The 21,278-nt window shown below is 40.7% G+C and overlaps 1 protein-coding gene across 1 annotated transcript in view; it reads left to right on the top strand.

The window, feature by feature from the left end:
• Positions 1-21,278, top strand: part of ROR1 (receptor tyrosine kinase like orphan receptor 1) — a 458,686-nt gene that overhangs the window by 307,241 nt on the left and 130,167 nt on the right. The window contains exons 3-4 of the mRNA XM_066268986.1: positions 10,617-10,904; positions 11,553-11,583. Of these exons, the coding sequence (XP_066125083.1) occupies positions 10,617-10,904; positions 11,553-11,583 (319 nt within the window). The remainder of the gene's footprint in view (positions 1-10,616; positions 10,905-11,552; positions 11,584-21,278) is intronic.

Genomic DNA, 21,278 nt, shown 5'->3' with positions numbered 1-21,278 from the left:
TTCCATAAAGAACTATGTTCTTAATGATCATGCTGCATCCATTACCACAAATAGTGTCTCCTGGGGAACTGAGGTTCAGCAAGTGGGGTCATACATTGGCCTCAGGCTCCCTCCATACCTCCAGCCTACTGACCTGCTCCCCGTGTGTTCGGGACTTCCCAGCAGCCCCACGTCAGATAACGAACTGTGGTTATTCAGAAGTCCCCTGCTATTTCCACTGATTTTTATTAAATGCAGCTTGTGGCTCAGACTCAAGAATGCACAAGCTGATTTAGATTACGTTTTGCATTGAGTTTATTAAGATAAAAAATATTTCCCGAGATAGTGAGTCAGAAGTATTTATGGTGAAGTGTGCTGAAAGTGAATGCAGGTTGATAGCGTGAACAGAATGTTCTCTCAGAGTCAAATGTGATGACCTAACTGTGTTTGGCAGCTTTCCTTTATGTTTAGCTAAGCATTTTATTTCATGTCGGGAACCTCCTCCCTCTTCTGAAAAGGATCGGTCCTGTAGGAGACTAGGATTTTGGCATGTTCCTCTTTGATACCGAGACCCAGGCTCTGAGCCTAATTGTGACTGGCTCCCTGGCTGACTGGCTGGGTTGCCACGGCAAAAGACTGTTAAACTCTTTATATCTCAGTTGCTTTCACCTGTCAAAACGGGACTATAACTCTTGGCTCCGCCTCTCCCCGCAGAGAGTGGGAGGGCACTTTGAAAATTAAGTAATAAATGTTGGGAGGGATTTGTGGATGTGACGTCTTGTCAAATGGCTAAGTAATAAATGGGGTGTTGCCGAAGCTCATTTGCCCAAAATACACTTGTGCCTTCCATTTACTTAATCAACCAGCATTTATTAAATGCCTGTGAAGTTCACAATAACACATGGAGTCCTGAGGGAAATTCAAAAAAGAAAAAAGAGGAAATAGAGTCTCAATTCCCAGAGAGCTCATAAACTTCTTTTTTTCTCGCAGTTCACTTTTTAGGTTGATTAAGCGTCAGTATGGACGCTGCCTGTGCTGTATTTAAAAAGCTCATTCTTGATGATGACTTCCAGTTACGTCATATGTACCTAGCAGTGATTTAGTTGTTCTTAGTACCAATGGGTATTGTCATGTTCTGGGAGGACTCAAAAAGAACAAGAATATTTGATAGTCCTGCTTAGAAGTATTGGGGGACAATGAAAGACTACAGACTGGTTTATTGGGAAATGGTGCGTTGGCTGACAGTATGGTCCTTTGTGTCCAGGGGTCTGGGTCTGGGTCCTGGCTCTGTCATTTTCTAGCCCCATGATTTTGGGCAATTCCTTAAACTCTCTGTGTCTCATTTCCTTATCTCTAAAATAAGGGTAATGATAGTGTCAAGACTAAATAAATTAATGTGTACAGGGTGCTTAGAATGATGCCTACTAGTACCTCATAAATGCTCAAAAAATGTTAGTTGTGATTGTCACTTTCTATAGGTAATGGAGAAAATGGGCCACTAAAAGAATACAGTCATTTCGGTTTTTTACATTATAAAAATATCAATTTTTTTTTTTATCGAGTCCCAAACTTTTGCCCAGATCTACCACAATCACTTAGAATTACTCGCAAATCCCAAGCTGCTTATTCAGAACCAGTAAACAGGCCATATAAGCCTCTCTGGCTTATGGTGCTTAGGATGAAACCGTTTTGTTCTGAGAGCCTCATCCTAGACCAGGACCCAGAGGCATGGAGGTGTTTTATCATAGTTTTGTGGGAGGCAGCAAACATTATGAAATAGTTGTCTTTGCTTGCATGTTTATTTAGCACATATTTGCTATGGGAATTATAATAATTTTACAAGCCAATAGCATACAGGATAACATCTCTTAATGAGCAAAAATAAAAAAAAAATAACATACTCCAAGCAAATGACAGATTAATTACACTATTGTTCCAGGCAAGGGGAGATGAAGGAATCAAGTCCAACTTTAATATGCAGTGTACCTTTTGATAGGAGGTGGTCCTTGGGAGAGTAGGCACCAACCAGAGAGCTGATTTGGGCTGCCAGCACAAAAGTAAAAATTCCCTGTTGCTAGAACACATTGCTAGGGAACAAAGACGCCAGTGTTGGTAGGCGGCTGCCTCTGCAGGGCTCATCACCACTGTCTGCATGTAGAGCCTTGCCAAGACAGGAGCGGATGCCCCAAGGGTCTACAGAGAGTTTTTAGGCTTCGCCCAAATGGAAAATCTCAAACAGTTCTCACAGACTCTCAGTATTTATAGTCTAAATGTCCTTTTGCCATAGTTGCTTCTCCACACGTTCTTCTCCATACACCCCCAGGGGGCCCTCCACAGCTCCCCTGCTGACTGCTCGTGAAGGACAGCAGATGTAGAATGATGACCTCCTGGCATGACTTACATCATTCTTATATCAAAGCAATTGTGGAATGATGACATATTGGTACAACATACTTCATGCTTATATCAAAGCAACTTTCTTTTCTTTGTCATAAACAACTTGGATTAACAACTTCACTGGAGTCATAAACAAGTGGATTTGAAATTGAACCTATTACACAACACAAGGGCAGCTGTGGAGGGTGATGGAAAGAGCACTGAGCTTGGAGTCCAAATTCTGGCTCTGCCTTCTGTTAGCTGGGATAGGTCTTCAAAGCCTCTGAACCACAGTTTATCCATCCCAATTGTGCAAAAGCAACGATATGTAAAACTGCTGGGACGTTAGCACAAATTGATCAAGTGGTAGCAAGCTAACAAATTGTGCTAGAAGTATTCTCCACCACCATGCACTTGTAGTTTTTTGGGGTTTTATTTTTTAAGCCAATTATACTTACGGCTGTCTTCAATAAAGTAGTAAAATTACTAACTTAATTAAATCTTGACCATTAAGTATGTGTTTTTAATAGCCCTTATGTTGAAATGGGTAGTGTACATAACCACTCCAGCTAACTGCTGAAGTACTACGGTTGTCACAAAGAAAAGCGTTTGAGTTGTGAGCTGAACTAGTCACTTTTTTACTTGAAGAATAACTGACAGTCAAACAAGGGTTATTTCTTCTTAAATATTCTTAAAAATGAGTAAAATGAGCCTGCCATATTAAGTAAACAGGAAATTATATTAAATGCCAATAATAAAATTTGAGGTTCTAAGAAAAAAATAAAATTTGGAAGAACATTTGCCACTACCATGAGCTTGACAGCGTCTCAATTTTTACTGATGAGTTTTGTGGTGATATTAATGAAGATGATTTTTCTATATTATATCATTAAATGTGTCTGTATTTGGAAGATCAACATAAGTCATTGAGCCAATGTTTTCTAAATGGTCAGTGCATGGTGTTACAAAATCATAAGTGGGTAAAAGATCTTTAAAGGGCAGGATAAACCAATTCCTTTTAATGTAACATTGTGAAAAGTTCTTTGAAATGAATTCAGATTTGACATTGCAACTAACCTTTAAGAAACTTTTTGGCCTTGACCAGGCAGTGACGCAGTGGATAGAGCGTCAGACTGGGATGCGGAGGACCCAGGTTCGAGACCCTGAGGTCGTCAGCTTGAGCACTGGCTCATGTGGTTTGAACAAAGCTCACCAGCTTGGACCCAAGGTCACTGGCTTGAGCAAAGGGTTACTTGGTCTGCTGTAGCCCCCTGGTCAAAGCACATATGAGAAAGCAATCCATGTACAATTAAAGTGCCACAACGAAAAACTGATGATTGATGCTTCTCATCTCTCTCCGTTCCTGTCTGTCTGTTCCTATGTATCCCTCTCTCTGACTCTTGCTCTGTCTCTGTTAAAAAAAAAAAAAAGAAGCTTTTTGATATGGTATCAAAGAGGAACATCCTAAATGACCTAAAAACGCTATTTAAATATCTCTCCCCTTTTCTGTGTGAAGCCAGATTTCTTTCATATATTTCAACCAGAATGACATATCTCAGCAGATTGAATATAGAAAGAAGAGAAACCAGCTGTCTGCTTTTGAGCCAAATAAAAGATTTACAATATAAAACAATGCCATTCTTTTTTACTATTTGTATTTTTCATGAAATATATTAACAATATTTGAAAATGATCTCTTTGGAGTATTCATTATTTTAGAGTATTAGGGATCCTGAAACCAAAATGTTTGAGAACTTCTGTCTTAGAACATGTAGACTCTGGAGTCAAAATCATTTTTTTAGAAAATATTTTTAGAATAGTTTTAGGTTCACAGCAAAATTGAGAGGAAAATTTAGAGATTTTTCTGTATACTCCCTGCTCCCACACATACATAGCCTCCCCCATTATCAACTGGTACATCTGTTAGAATTGATGAACTACATTGACACATCGTAATCACCCAAATACCACAGTTTCCATTACTATTCACTTTGGTATTATGTATTTTATGAGTTTAGACAAATGTATAATGATATGTGTCTACCACTATATTATCATATAGAATATTTTCACTGCCCTAAAATTCCTCTGTGCTTTTTATTCCTATTTATTCCTCCCCTCCCTGCCCTCAACCCCCGGAAACCATTGATGTGTCTACTGTCTCCGTAGTTTTGCCTTTTCCAGAGTATACATATAGTGGAAATCATACAGTATGTAGCTTTTTCAGATTGGCTTCTTCCACTTAGTAATATGAATTTAAATTTCTTTCATGTCTTTTCATGGCTTAACAGCTCATTTCCTTTTAGTGCTGAGCAGTATTCTATTGTCTGGATGTGCCAAAGTTTGTCCTTTTACCTACTCAAGGACATCTTGGTTGCATCCAGGTTTTGGCAGTTAAATGAATAAAGCTACAAATATTTGTGTGCAGGGTTTTTTTTTGTTGTTGTTTTTTTTTACAGAGACAGAATGAGTCAGAGAGAGGGATAGACAGGGACAGACAGACAGGAACAGAGAGAGATGAGAAGCATCAATCATCAGTCTTCACTGCGCCTTGCAACACCTTAGTTGTTCATTGATTGCTCTCTCATATGTGCCTTGACCGTGGGTCTTCAGCAGACTGAGGAACCCCTTGCTAGAGCCAGTGACCTTGGGTTCAACCTGGTGGGCTCTTGCTCAAACCAGATGAGCCCACGCTCAAGCTGGCGACCTCAGGGTCTCGAACCTGGGTCCTCTGCATCCCAGTCCGTGTGTGCAGGGTTTTGTGTGAATATAGTTTTCATCTCCTTTGGGCCAATACCGAGGAGAAAGGTTGCTGGATCAAAAGGTAAGATATGTTTCGTTTTGGAAGAAACTGTCACACTGTCTTCCAAAGTGGCTGTCCCATTTTGCATCCCCACCAGCAATGAGCGCAAGTTTCCGTTGCTCCATGTCTTTATCAGCATTTGGCATTGTCAATGTTCTGGAGTTTGGCCATTCTAATAGGTATCTAGTCGTATCTCATTTTTTTCATTTGCATTTCCTTGATGACATATGATGTGGAACATCTTTTTATAGGCTTATTTATCCTTTTTGTGTTTTCTTTTGTGAGGTATTTATTAAGTTCTTAGTCTAGTTTTTAAAGCAGATTGTTTGTTTGCTTGTTATTGAGTTTTTTTGTTTTTTTCCCTGTTTTTGTGACAGAGAGAGAGAGAGAGAGAGAGGTACCAACAGGGACAGACAGGAAGAGAGAGAGATGAGAAGCATCAATTCTTTGTTGCCACTCCCTAGTTGTTCATTGATTGCTTTCTCATATGTGCCTTGACCAGGGGGCTACAGCAGAGTGGGTGACCCCTGGCCAGCGAAATTGGTCTCAAGCCAGTGACTTTGGGCTTCAAGACAGTGACCTTTGGGCTGAAGCCAGCAACCATGGGGTCATGTCTATGATCCCATGCTCAAGCCAGCGCGACCCTGCGCTTAAGCCAGGGGAGCCTGTGCTCAAGCCAGCGACCTTGGGGTTTCGAACCAGAGTCCTCAGTGTCCCAGTCCATTTCTCTATCCACTCTGCCACGTGGTCAGGCGTTTATTATTGAGTTTTAGAAGTTCTTTGTGGCCCTGACCAGTTGGCTCAGTGGTAGAGCGTCAGCCTGGCGTGCAGGAGTCCCGGGTTTGATTCCCGGCCAGGGCACACAGGAGAAGCGCCCATCTGCTTCTCCACCCCTCCCCCTCTCCTTCCTCTCTGTCTCTCTCTTCCCCTCCCGCAGCCAAAGCTCCACAGGAGCAAAGATGGCCCAGGCACTGGGGATGGCTCCATGGCCTCTGCCTCAGGCGCTAGAATGGCTCTGGTCGCAAGAGAGTGACGCCCCCTGGTGGGCGTGCCGGGTGGATCCCAGTCGGGCGCATGCGGGAGTCTGTCTGACTGCCTCCCCATTTCCAACTTCAGAAAAATACAAGAAAAAAAATTAAAATTAGAAGTTCTTTGTATGTTTTAGATAGCACTCCTTTATCAGATGTGTCTTTTGCAAATATTTTCTCCCATCCTCTGGCTTGTCATCTCTTTCCCTTGACATTGTCTTATTCAGAGAAGACATTTTTAATTTTAATGAAGTCAAGCTTATCAATTATTTCTTTAATGGATCACGTCTTTGTTGCTGTATCTAAAAAGTCATCACACACTCAAGGTCACCTAGGATTTCTCCTATATTATCTTCTAAGCGTTTTATAATTTTGCATTTTACATTTAGGTCAGTGATCCACTCTGAGTTTTTTGTGAAAGGTGTCTTTTTTTGCGTGTGGATGTCTTTGTTCCAGCCCCATTTGTTGAAAAGTCTATCTTTGCCTCTTGTATTGCCTTTGCTTCTTATTTAAATATCAATTGATTATATTTATTCAAGTCTATTTCTGGGCTCTTTTTTCTTTTGTGGCAGTTATAGAGAGAGTCAGAGAGAGGGCAGGACAGATAGGGACAGACAGACAGGAAGGGAGAGAGATGAGAAACATTAATTCTTCGTTGTGGCTCCTTAGTTGTTCATTGATTGATTTCTCATATGTGCCTTGACCGGGGGCTACAGCAGACCGAATGACCCCTTGCTCGAGCCAGCAACCTTAGGCTCAAGCTGGTGAGCCTTGCTCAAAACAGATGAACCTGCACTCAAGCTGGTGACCTCGGGGTCTCAAAACTGGATTCTACACATCCCAGTCTGACACTCTATCCACTGCGCCACCACCTGCTCAGGCTATTTCTGGGCTCTTTATTCTGTTTCTTTGATCTATTTGTTTATTATTTTGGCAATACCACACTGTCTCAATTACTGTAGCTTTATAGCAAGTCTTGAAGTTGGGTAGTGTCAGTCTTCCATCTTTGATATTCTTCAGTATTATTCTGTGTCTTTTGCCTCTTCATATAAACTTTAGAATCAATTTGTCAACATTCACAAAATAATTTGCTAGGAATTTCTTTGGAATTGCATTGGATTATTATTAGTTTTAAGTCTCACTTTGATGTACTATCTATACGATCTTGAACAGTTACTTGAGCTTCTCTGTGCCTTAGGTTTCTGATATGTAAATGAGGATAATAGTACTTTGGAATAACACCTGCCCATGCTAATAAGTACCCTTTAGGTGCTAACTATTATCATCATTACTGTATCATCATCATTGTTCTTGTTGTCATCAACATCATCATTATTATTACTAGTACCTCCACTGGGGGATGTAATTCATTCAGGGGACACAGAGCTAGAGGTGGAGATAGCAGAATTGGAATTTTTTTCTCTTTCAAGTCAGATTATACTTCACCTTCCACTTGCCAGTCTGCCATTTTAACATTTGTGGTCTAGGGAAGAAGAGAAAGAAGAATGAGGAAGCTTCCACAGCTCAAGCACACATTATCAGACGAATCGACTCAAATTACTAAAACAACAATAAAAATAAACAAACAAAAAATATGAATTCATAGGCAGGTTTAAATGTAGAGGCCAAATTGCTTTGCCTGTCATCAGTGTTTCTGTGGCTGCCAGTGTGGACACATGAACTATTCCAGGAGGGGCAGCGTCCAGAGGCCCATGCAATAGATCAGAACCCAAGGCCTAGAGAGGTGAGGTGACCATGGACACGTGTAGGGACCGGGTGGCAGAACTGCCATCAATTCCAACTTGCAGGTTTTCTCTGCACAGAGCTTCTTCTCTAGGATACCCAGCTGTTCTCTGAAAAGGAAAGACTAGTTTCGAACCTGTAGTGGCCACCCCAAGCTTCGGGTGTAGAGAAGAAAGTGAGAGTCCTCATGTAGGCTATGAGGCCACCATGGAAGGAGCCAGATTATTCTGGGAAGAGAATGGATCATGGCCAGGCACTTATTAACAACAAGAATGCTAGCACCATGGCTGGTTGGCTCAGTGGTAGAGTGTTGGCCCAGAATGTGGATGTCCCAGGTTTGATTCCTGATCAGGATACACAGGAGAAGCGACCATCTGCTTTTCCACCCCTCTCCCTCCCCTTCTCTCTTTGTTTCTCTCTTCCTCTCTCACAGCCATGGCTCAACTGGTTCGAGCACATTGGCCCTGGGCACTGAGGATGGCTCTGTGGAGTCTCCAGCTCAGGTGCTAAAAATAGCTCAGTTGAGAGCATGGCCCCAGATGGGCAGAGCATTGGCCCCAGACAGGGGTTGTTGGGTGGATCTCTATTGGGACGCATGTAGGAGTCTATCTCTCTATCTTCCATCTTCTCCATTTGGGGAAAAAAAAGACTGCTAGCAATGATACAGATAGGAATTTTTATTTCATTTTATCCCAGTCACAAAATGCTTTCCTGTTATTTATGCCAAATGTTGTTCTGATGTTTCCAGTTTTTGCCAAACTGAGGACCAGACCATTTGCTTTTTCTACTTACTAAGTGAGCAGCTATGGTGACAAACAAATTTGAATATTATTCTTTATCAGTGAGAAGTTAAAACCAAATTCCTTGTGTTTGTGGCAAGGCTCCTTTATTCAGTAAACATAAAGTTCTGTTTTACATTTCCTCTGTTGTCGCTGGAAAACATGCTGCTTGGGCCAACTCCAACAGATTTCAAGAAGCTTTGTAACCCTCATCTTTGTTTTTAGGTAGATATTCTTTAGCGCTTCATGGACAAATTAACCTCTTTCCTGTAGTGTATTAGTTATGTGACCTTGAGCAAGTGGCCTCACCCCTCATGTCTCCTGTTCTGTAAATTCAGGACTGGACTGCTTACTCTTTGCCAAATATTAGTTTAGGTGTTACCCATGTGTCACCTAATTTAATTTTAATCTTTTAACAGTTTTGCCCTGTAGAATCCTATTTGTTATTCTTATTTTTCAGTTGGTTAAACTAAGGTGCCCAAACGTTGAGGTAACTTGCCCAAATTCACACAAATAGATCGGTGCAGACCCAGATTCAAATCCAGTCAATCAAATTCCAGAACCTGCTTAATGGATTATTACCCTCTATGTTTATATTGGCATTGCTATACAGTTGCTATTTCTGTTTCTTTCCTACAGAGGGTGCAGAACTAGTTAGCCATTCTCTAGATATGAGATGAGACTGTGAAAGCCGTGTAAATAAGCTTAAATAAAATTTATTTTATTATTAAAATGTTTAATAAATCTCAAAAGAAGCCAATGTAAAATGTACGTGCAGTATGGATTCCATTTATTTGGAACTCTAGAACAGGTAAAATTCGTCTTCGATGACAGAAATCAGAGCTATAATTGCCTGGAATGGAGGCAGGACAGTGGATGAGAGCAGGGATTGACTACAGAGCATTTTGGGGGTACTTTCTGGGATGTTGATGATGTTCTATATCTTGATAGGGGCATTGATTACATGAGTGTGTATATTTATCTGTACTCATGGAACTGTACAAATAAGATTGGTACATTCCGTAGAATGTAAATTGTTTCTCAATTAAAAATTGAATGCATAGAATTTTATATATTGTAATGTGTTGTAGTCGATATGAGTAACATTATGGAAATATTTGTTGCCCCATCACTTTGTCTGCCAGTGACCTGGCCTTTATAACCCTTACATCATCTCTGGCAGAAAGATTTCTGTCATCCTTCCTGATCTTGTGCCATGTGAGTATACACTGCAAATCCTCAAATAAGTCACTTTGTTCAACCCTGTTTCCTTTAATGTTGATAATATGCTGTAGGAACTTAACTCATATCAATTAGCCTATGGTAAATTGGTTGTTATACATTGTTTTCCTTAAAGTTGTAGAGCCTATCGAGGACATTAGGGGACTTACTGTAAATAACGTTGCTTCTGCTTTTCCAGTTTTTCATGCTTTCTTTTTTTATCAAAAGTGGATAAGCTAGAAGATCTTTGTCACAATGTTGAGAATGAAGTTAATTGGTGGGTAGGAATATTAGGTGAATTTTACCTCTTTTTCTTCTTAGCGAATTATTTGAGTCTATCACAAGGATCATGTGTTTTTATTTTAATACTCTGAAACACAAAAGTTCATTTTATCTTGTCCTGGAAAGTACATTTCTTCATGAGTACTGTATTGTCATTTGAAAACTTTGGGTTTTATACCATGGTTAGTCATATGATATATTTCCTTCCAAGAGGCAGGCTCTGGGGATGTTTGATAGTCACGGGGTTCAGTAAATGGATAATTTCATGCCTTGTCTGTGTCCACCACACCTCTCCTGTTCACTCTCTCTGTGGTCCTGGGGCACCCTGGGGTGGATGTGGGGTGCTTGGAGGGGCTCTTCAGCTGTCTGTACCTCTCACCTGCCTCCTTTGTCTTCTGCTCACAGATTCTTACCTGACCCTTGATGAACCCATGAACAACATCACCACGTCCCTGGGGCAGACAGCTGAACTGCACTGCAAAGTCTCTGGGAATCCGCCTCCCACCATCCGCTGGTTCAAAAACGACGCGCCTGTGGTCCAGGAGCCCCGGAGGATCTCCTTCCGGGCAACCAACTATGGCTCCCGGCTGCGGATTAGGAACCTGGACACCACGGACACGGGCTACTTCCAGTGCGTGGCGACCAACGGCAAGAAGGTGGTTTCTACCACCGGAGTCTTGTTTGTCAAGTTTGGTAAGCAGCCCCCTGCTGGGGATGGTCCTCAGGCTCCATGGTGGTGAGGAGGGAGGTGGGGAGCGTGTCCTGAGAACGAACTATGTGCCCAGTGGCCCTAACACTGGCACAGTTGTACCCTTTTTATAAACGAGTAAACCAAGGCCCAGTAGTTACCTACCATTTTCAGGGGTTGCCCAGCTAAGTAACCAACAGAGCAGAAGTGGCATCCAGGTCTGTCTGGTCGCACGGCCCCTCCCAGGAGCCACCACACCCGTGAGAGAGGAGTCGGGAGGATTTCCAGTACACACGCCCCTTTTCTGTCCAGTGTCCAGGGACAATCAGCCTCCGCTGGAAACTCCCTGCATCCTATGAGGGTGCCTGCCCTGCGGACTCATTTTTTAACCCTTGTCTTAGCATTTTTCAGGGCATGACCTGGGGGATAGAGACAGTTCTCCCTGATGTGCTTTTTTTTTTTTCTTTTTTTTTTTTGTGGCAGTGGTTGGGGTGGGGCTGGGGGAGAAATTGGACAAAATAATGAATCCCAGGAAAATAGATATCACCTCAGGGGGATTGAGCACTTGAACCTGTAAGGGTTTGACTGTACTCATGCTCAACCCGCAGTAACCCAGACTGACTGTTTCCTTTGTTTTTCTTTTGTTCCTTCAGGCCCCCCTCCCACCGCAAGTCCAGGGTCCTCGTAAGTACTTTCCTCTCCGTTCTTATTATGGCATTATGGCTAAGTGTTCCTCCAGAGATTTCTAGGGCAAAGGCAATGTCGGCTGCTGGGGCCAAAACACAGTGCTTTCAGATTTCATTCCATTTTGCCCTGCCCTCATCCCATTTCTCTTCTGCTCTGACATGAAGGTGCACGGGAGGCCGGCATCGGCAGTAATCTCCAGTGTGGTGGTGTTGATGCTGAATGGCCAAAGCAAAACTCTGCTTACATTTACTACTTGAAAATCAATCTAACATTCTTTTAAACAATGGATTTGGTAAAAATAAAAAAATGATAGGGAGTTATCTTAAGAACTACTCTGGTCTTTAGCTTAAAAGGGTCTATTCTACATTTCTATAAGCACATCTGATGCTTTAGTCCAGTGGTTCTCAAACTTTTTGAAGTCGGGGCGCATTTAAAGTCCTACAAATAATTGTAGGCGCACTGTATACAAATTTCTGAGAAATATGTTATAATTATTAAGTCAAAAATTAAAGAAAAAATATATAGTCCAAGCATGCTTTTATGGTAAACAAAATAAATATGACAAAATTAAATTTATTCTGATATTAAGAAGCATTTTTATATTACATTTTTTGAGTTATGCTTTTTAGAATTTATAAAAAAGAGGGGATAAAATATAAAAAAATGACAAAAAAGTTATCTTTTTATATATATATAGATATATTTTTAGTAAGATTTAGTAAATTCGGCAGGTCCCGGCACGAGTGTGTTAAGTTTTTTCATTCTTGTGTTAATGAGAAACATGAGCCTGATGTGTCCTAGAGATTTCTTCAATTTTGGGGCATATATTTTAAAGTCAAACTCTCATTTCCTCATCAATACATTGAAGAATTCCTCTTTTTACTCTTAATTGTGTTGAGTGCAGAAAACCCCCACCATACATATCATTTTAACTTTACACCAAACAAAGGATAGAAGAAACTTGCCTCCAGTCTTTCTGGGGAACATGGGGGGGTAGTGTAAACAATCCAGCACCACAGCTTAACAGCCTTTGCAACCTGATCAGGCAAGTGAGGTGGGGGGTTGGGCAGACTGTCAGCTTACAGCCAATTCCCCACACCTCTGTCCCCCAAAAATCTAAACTCCAAAAACCCTGTTGGTTTTTTGGTCCTTAACAGGCACATATTTCTCTGGAATACCATAGGGTGCACCTGGGAAATCTTCTGGGGCGCACCAGTGCACCCTGGAGCACACTTTGAGAACCACTGCTTTAGTCATTGAACAGATCAACAGTTAGGTGATCTCATTATTTTTATTCTCTTTAAAGAACTGAGAGGTAGAAATTCTGACTCACATAGGAAATGAAAGCCCTGTGCCTGGGTTGAGAGTTACATGAAGTTTGATTTATTTTGAGTCTCTTGTTATCAAAATCTGAAGATCCAATTTCTTTTACTATCACTATTGTTTATGTATTTGTTCTTTCTTCTGGCTAAGGGATTCTCTTCTTTCACTCCACCAGTATCCATTCAGGGAATTATTGTATGTGTATATTCATTTTGGGGGGAAAACTCATTTATTAGATTTTTTATTAGAACTTTTGATCTGCAAGAAAATATATTTCATCATTTGTAGACTTCTGAAATACAACTCACGGAGTTGTGCCATGAGAGCATCAAAGTGTCTCTGAGACTGTACCTGTGGCACACAGGCAGCCACTTTATGTGCTCTAACTCCCTCTGTGCCTCCAGTTACAGGCTGGGGTATTGTAATGTGTTTGTATGTGCCTGGAGGCTCAGTGGCCCACACCCCACTAAAACAGGGAATAGGTAGAAGTAAGCACTGTCCATCAGCCACACTGTCCTGCTGTTTCATCAGCTAGTTAAAGACAACTGTAAAAAAACTCTTTAAAATCACCCAAGAGCTAATTGTCTTCTACTTGCACAGGTAGAAAATGTTGATCTAAAGTAGGTCAGAAAATTGATCACTCTGCCTTGCATTTCTCAAAGTTAATCTTTTTTTTCCTTGTAATGATCTCACAGTTGATGTGTAGAATCCTTTCGAACTCTTATTTAAACAAAGATGACATCTTTTGTTATTTGCTATAAAAATGCTTCCTGGCCCTGGCCGGTTGGCTCAGCAGTAGAGCATCGGCCTGGCGTGCGGGGGACCCGGGTTCGATTCCCGGCCAGGGCACATAGGAGAAGCGCCCATTTGCTTCTCCACCCCCACCTCCTCCTTCCTCTCTGTCTCTTTCTTCCCCTCCCGCAGCCAAGGCTCCATTGGAGCAAAGATGGCCCGGGCGCTGGGGATGGCTCCTTGGCCTCTGCCCCAGGCGCTAGAGTGGCTCTGGTCGCGGCAGAGCGACGCCATGGAGGGGCAGAGCATTTCCCCCTGGTGGGCAGAGCGTCACCCCTGGTGGGCGTGCCGGGTGGATCCCGGTCGGGTGCATGCGGGAGTCTGTCTGTCTCTCCCTGTTTCCAGCTTCAGAAAAATACAAAAAAAAAAAAAAAATGCTTCCTGCCCTGGTATCTTATTTGTTTCTGTTAATCTGTGTTTCAAATGTGGTGGATAATCTGTATCCCAGGGTGACTAATGTGGTTCACTAACCTGCGTTTACTGTTAAGCACTGGACTGTTGTTGACTTTCCGCCTGTTGTATTTGCATCAGAAATTTACCTTTTTTTTTTTTTTACTATCAAAATTATTTTTAAACACTTATATGTCATTTCTTTTTTGAAGTTTTTCTTTGCTACCACCTCTCTGATGAACCCAGTCTGTCTCACATGTTAGTACTGTACAGTGGTTTCCCCTTATCCACTGAGGGTAACTTCCATGACCCCCACTGGATGCCTGAAGCAGCAGATAGTACTGAACCTTCTATATGATGCTTTTTCCTAAGCAGACATACACTTTATAGCTTCTCTTTGGCACATCCAAATCACCAGCATAACTACTCTTACATTTTAGATCCATTATTAAGTAAAATAAGGGTTCCTTAACTACAAGCACTGTGATACCAGGACAGTGGCCCTAATAACCGAGATAGCTACCAAGTGACTGACAGACAGGTAGCATATACAATATTGATACACTAACAAAGTGATGATTCACGTCCTGGGCAGGACAGAGAAGAGAAACATGACATGCAATTTAAAACTTTGAATTGTTTACCTATGAAATTATCCACTTAGTATTTTTGGACTGAGGTTGACCTAGAGCAGGGGTCAGGAACCTTTTTGGCTGAGAGAGCCATGAATGCCACATATTTTAAAATGTAATTCTGTGAGAGCCATACAACGACCTGTGTAAGTTATGCATTATCCAATAAAAATTTGGTGTTGTCCCGGAGGACAGCGGTGATTGGCTCCAGCCACCCACAACCATGAACATGAGTGGTAGGAAATGAATGGATTGTAATACATGAGAATGTTTTATATTTTTAACGTTATTATTCTTTTTATTAAAGATTTGTCTGTAAGCCATATGCAGCCATCAAAAGAGCCACATCTGGCTTGCGAGCCATAGGTTCCCGACCCCTGACCTAGAGTAATTGAAACCATGGAAAGCAAAATCATAGATAAGGGTAGGGTGACTACTGTGTACCACTTAAGTGAGCTGACATCTATGGAGAGAATCTTGAAGTTCTTAAAGATGTTCAACCATAGCTAAAAGTATCCTTTGATGTCAGGCACCTCTGTTTTATCTTAGTTGTCCGATTATCCATCAAGTTAGTCGCCAAGAGCATGACTAACATGCTGGATAGAGCAAGATACAATTGAAGTGGGAAATCCCAGGGAGCTTCTGTCTTGTCCTCACTGTGGCATTGCCAGTTGGCATTCTGATACCCTTTTTTTCTTCCCCTTAGAAACCAATGACATATCTTACTTTTTTTTTCTCCTCAGCTGCCACTACTGAACCCTGTCTCTAGGAGTTCTTTTCTTAAGACTAACTCCCAAAGAGAATGCTAGTTTCTTTCCCTATCTTCCTCATCCCTGACATGTAGCCAGACCTCACTCCAATGGAACAGGCAGAGCACAACAACGTGATAGCCATTATAATATTGCAGCATGGAGATGGCTCTGAAAGCCTCTGTCAAACGGCACAGTACTTTTTCCAAGATAGGAGTGACGTGCGGTTATACAATGGCTCTGTATACTTGAAGGTGGCACAGCATAGTTACTGCGAGGAGATCAAATGCAAGCCCATGGCACAGCCCTAATGTCTGAGCAGTGAAATTTAAGTGTATGAACCATGGTGAGAGCTAAGTGTCATTTGAGGCCACAGGGCTGGCTACATGGCCCCTAAGGAAGGACTTGTTCTTCTGTACTGTGGCCCAGGAAGGCGAAGCAGGTAAGGTTCTTGTTACTCCCTCTAGGGACCGCATTAGGTTTTCACATGAGGCTTACAGGATGGCACTTTAGTGTGTAACAGGAGTAAGTCTGAGACATCAGTAGTGTGACTTCTGTTTGTAGCTTCAGGCTTTATTTTCTTCTGTCATTGCTGGGTCCTGGCCCACCTCTAACAATTGTAGGGCCTGAGGCATGAGTACAAGTGGAGGCCCACATACCACATGTCTAAATATTTAAAAGTTATAAATCAAGCTAGCAAACTGTTAGATGAAATATGTTCTGTCCTCTCACATTGATAAATATACCTTTATAATGAAAAAATAAAAAATACACATAGAGTTATGATTTTCATCTGACTGAAAACCAAGAACTATAAAAAAAATGACTGCTTTAATCATTATTATGCATGTGTTAGTGTTCTGTTAATAGGCCAGAGATATTATTTATAATTCACAGATTGTGGCCCTGGCCAGTTGGCTCAGTGGTACAGCATCGGCCTGGTGTGAGAATGTCCTGGGTTTGATTCCTAGTTAGGGCACACTGGAGAAGCACCCATCTATATCTCCACCCCTCCACTTCTCACTTCTTTCTCTCTTCCCCCACCTCCTGCAGTCATGGCTCAAATGGAGCAAGTTGGCCCTGGGCACTGAGGATGGCTCCATGGCTTCTGCCTCAGATGCTAAGAAGAGATTGGCTGCTGAGCAACAGAGCAATGTCCCAGATGTGCAGAGCATCGCCCCCTAGTGGGCTTGCTGAGTTAGGGTGCATGTGGGAGTCTGTCTCTCCACCTCTCCTCCTCTCACTGAATTTTAAAAATATTCATGGATTGTTATATATTAGTTACATTAGATTTTTTATGGCCTTTTTTTCAGCAACATGACTACCTATGTTGTTTTACACAAGAGTTCTATGTAGTGTATATTCTTTGACAACAATGCCAAATTAGACAAACTTTCTTGGATCATTATAATTTTTACTTTTTAAAACTAATTTTAACTTAGAGAAACTATACTTACCTGAGGCAGTAGCAGTTATAATTATCAACAAAGTTCCTAAAATGATACTTCTATTTGGTAAGAATTATAGCAAATGAACTAAGAACTTTATATATCATGGTCAAATGTAGTGATGGGGTCATATGATAAATAATCATTGCAGAATATGTTATAAAGTATGATTTTATAATAAAATTAGTTTCATGCTTTACACATTATCCTCTATGTGTACAAATTTAAGAGTAATATGAATTGTTTAATGTATTAGTTTTCTAGGGCTGTCATAATAAACTACTACAACTGTATGTCTTAAACCAGGGGTAGTCAACCTTTTTATATCTACCGCCCACTTTTGTATCTCTGTTAGTAGTAAAATTTTCTAACACCGGTTCCACAGTAATGGTGCTTTATAAAGTAGGGAAGTAACTTTACTTTATAAAATTTATAAAGCAGAGTTACAGCAAGTTAAAGCATATAATAATAATTACTTACCAAGTACTTGATGTTGGTCGCTAAGTTTGGCAGAATAAATCTTTATAAAACAACTTACTATAGTTAAATCTATCTTTTTATTTATACTTTGTTTGCTCCGCTACCACCCACCATGAAAGCTGGAACGCCCACTAGTGGGCGGTAGGGACCAGGTTGACTACCACTATCTTAAACAGATACTTATTGTCTTGTAGTATTGGAAGTTATAAACAAGATCAAGATGTTGACTGGGTCAGTTCTGTCTGAGGGATGTAAGGAAGACTTTCTTTTGGTGATTTGCCAGCATTCTTTGGCTTGCAGAAGCATCGGTGTAATTTCTGCCTTGATATTCACATTGCATTCTCCCTGTATGTGTATCTCAGAATTTCCTTGATTTACAAAGACATCAGTCATATTGTATTAGTACCCACCCCAATAACTTCATTTTAAATTGGTTACCTCTATAATGACCCTATTTCCAAGTAGGGTCACATTCTGAGATACTGAGTATTAGGACTTTAAAATATGGATTTGGAAGGGAGAATACAATTCCACCCATATCACTTAATATTGCATAAGTTTTTTCAGTCGTGTGAAACTTGCTTATATTACTCTAATTTGTGAGAACTTTCAGAAACACCAATTACAATATAAAGAAAAACAGGCCCTGGCTAGATAGCTTAGTTGGTTGGAGCGTCATTCTAATGTGCAAGGGTTGCAGGTTCAATCCCCTATCAGGGCAAATACAGGAACAAATCAATGTTTCTTGTGTGTGCATGCACATACCTGTGCACGTGCAAAATTAATAAGTCTCTGAATTCTTTTTTTTTAATTTATTTTTTAATGGGGCGACATCAATAAATCAGGATACATATATTCAAAGATAACATGTCCAGGTTATCTTGTCGTTCAATTATGTTGCATACCCATCACCCAAAGTCAGATTGTCCTCTGTCACCTTCTATCTAGTTTTCTTTGTGCCCCTCCCCCTCCCCCTTTCCCTCTCCCTCTCCCCCCTCCCCCCGTAACCACCACACTTTTATCATGTCTCTTAGTCTCACTTTTATGTCCCACCTACGTATGGAATAATGCAGTTCCTGTTTTTTTCTGATTTTCTTATTTCACTTCGTATAATGTTATCAAGATCCCACCATTTTGCTGTAAATGATCTGATGTCATCATTTCTTATGGCTGAGTAGTATTCCATAGTGTATATGTGCCACATCTTCTTTATCCAGTCATCTATTGATGGGCTTTTTGGTTGTTTCCATGTCCTGGCCACTGTGAACAATGCTGCAATGAACATGGGGCTGCATGTGTCTTGACGTATCAATGTTTCTGAGTTTTGGGGGTATATACCCAGTAGAGGGATTGCTGGGTCATAAGGTAGTTCTATTTTCAGTTTTTTGAGGAACCACCATACTTTCTTCCATAATGGTTGTACTACTTTACATTCCCACCAACAGTGTATGAGGGTTCCTTTTTCTCCACAGCCTCTCCAACATTTGCTATTACCTGTCTTGTTAATAATAGCTAATCTAACAGGTGTGAGGTGGTATCTAATTGCAGTTTTGATTTGCATTTCTCTAATAACTAAAGAAGATGAGCATCTTTTCATATATCTGTTGGCCATTTGTATTTCTTCCTGAGAGAAGTGTCTGTTCATGTCCTCTTCCCATTTTTTTATTGGATTGTTTGTTTGTTTGTTTGTTGTAAAACTCAATGTTTTTTAGTATATCCATAGAGTTGTATCACTTACCATCTATATTATTTATTTATTTATTTATATTTTTTGAAAGAGGCAGGGAGAGAGACAGGAACATCGAGCTGCTCCTGTATGTCTCTGACCAGGGAATCAAACTGGTAACCTTTGTGCTCCAGCTGACATCCAACCAACCGAGCTCTCTGGCCAGTGCTTAATTTTTATTGATTTTATGAAAGACAGAGAGAAGAGGGAAGGAGGAGAGGGAGAAGGGAAGCATTTTTTTCCCACTCAGTTGTGCATTTTTTGGTTGCTTTCCATGTGTCCCCTGACTAGAGTTCGAACTCACAACTTTGTTGGTTAGGGACAATGCTCTTAACTGACTGAGCTAATTGGCCAGTGCCTATTACTCTCTTATTTTAGAACATTTTTCTCATCTCAAAAATAGATTTCTCTCCATCCTCGATAACCTCTAATCTATTTTCTCTCTACAGATTTGCTTATTCTAGATATGTCGTATAACTATAATCATACAATAGTTCTTTTGTATTTTGCTACTTTTACTGACTATAATGATTTTGGGATTCATCTACAGTATAGTATGTATACGTACTTTATCCTTTTAATGAGTGAATACTGTTAATTATTTGGCTATGCCACAGTTTGCTTAACCATTCTTCTGTTGATGGATATTTGGGTAGCTGCCACATTTTGCCTATTCTGAATAATGCTGCAGTGATCATTCCTGTACAAACTTTTGCGGGGTGTGTGTTTTCAGTTTTCTTGGGTATATACCTAGGGATGGAATTCCTGGGACATATGGTAATTCTGTATTTAACTTTCTAAGAAACTGCCAAACTTTTCCAAAGGCCCTGCTCCATTTTATATTCCTCCAAGGAATGGATTAAGTTCTAGTATCTTCATACCCTCTCTGACACATATTTTTCCTTTGACTTATTTTTTATTATGATAACCATCCTAATGGTTGTAAAGCTATATTTTATTGTGATTTTGATTTGCATTTTCATGATGAAAGATGTTAAGTATCTTTTTATGTACTTGTTGATTGGCCATTTATATATCATTGGAAAATGATTGTACAAATTCCTTGCCCATATTTTGATTGCTTTATTTGTCTTTTTATTCTTAAGTTGTAAGAGTTCTTTACGGCTTGACTGGGCAGTGGCGCAGTGGATAGTGCATCAGCCTGGGATGGAGAGGACCCGAGTTTGAAACCCAAGGTTGCTAGTTTGAGCACGGGCTCACCAGCTTGAGTGCGGGGTTGCCGGCTTGGGCATGAGATCATAGACATGAACCCATGGTCACTGGCTTGAGCCCAAAGGTCACTGGATTGAAGCTCAAGCTCACTGGCTTGAGCCTGATTTTGCTGGCTTGAGCAAGGGGTCATTTGCTATGCTGTAGCCCCCAGGTCAAAGCATATATGAGAAAGAAATCAATGAACAACTAAGGTGTGCAGTGAAGAATTGATGCCTCTCATCTCTCTCCCTTCCTGTCTGTCTGTCCCTGTCTATCCCTCTCTCTGACTCTCTCTGTGTCTCTTTTGCAAAAAAAATAAAAAGAGTTCTTTACGTATTTTAGATGCTGTACCCTTACCCGATACATAAGTTACAAATATTTTCTCTCATTCTATGGCCATCTTTTCATTTTTTTGATAGTGTTCTTTGAAACACAAAATTTTTAATTTTGATGAAGTCTATTTTTTTAAATTTGATTGTTTGTGCTTTTGAGAAACCAGTGCCTAATTCAAGGTCACAAAGATTTACTCCAATCTCTTCTTCTAAGTGTTTTAGTTTTATAGCAGAGATGGGTACATACAGCATGTGGTAAGATGACATTTGAAGATGACTTTTTATTATTATTATTATTATTATTATTATTAAGTGAGAGGTTAGGAGGCAGAGACAGACTCCCGGTTAGATGACATTTGAAGATGACTTTTTATTATTATTATTATTATTATTATTATTATTAAGTGAGAGGTTAGGAGGCAGAGACAGACTCCCGGTTGTGCCTTACTGGGGTTCACCCACCAAATCACTACCAGGCGATGCTCTGCCTGGCTGGGCCGCAGCTCTGTTGCATGGCAACGGAGCTTTTTGAGTTCCTGAGATTGAGGCCATGAAGCCATCCTCAGTGCCCAAAGCCAACTTTACTCGAACCATTCAAGCCATGGATG

The sequence above is a fragment of the Saccopteryx bilineata genome, chromosome 3 (genome assembly GCF_036850765.1).
Source record: "Saccopteryx bilineata isolate mSacBil1 chromosome 3, mSacBil1_pri_phased_curated, whole genome shotgun sequence".
Lineage (NCBI taxonomy): Eukaryota > Metazoa > Chordata > Mammalia > Chiroptera > Emballonuridae > Saccopteryx > Saccopteryx bilineata.
This window is presented reverse-complemented; position numbering and strand designations above follow the sequence as displayed.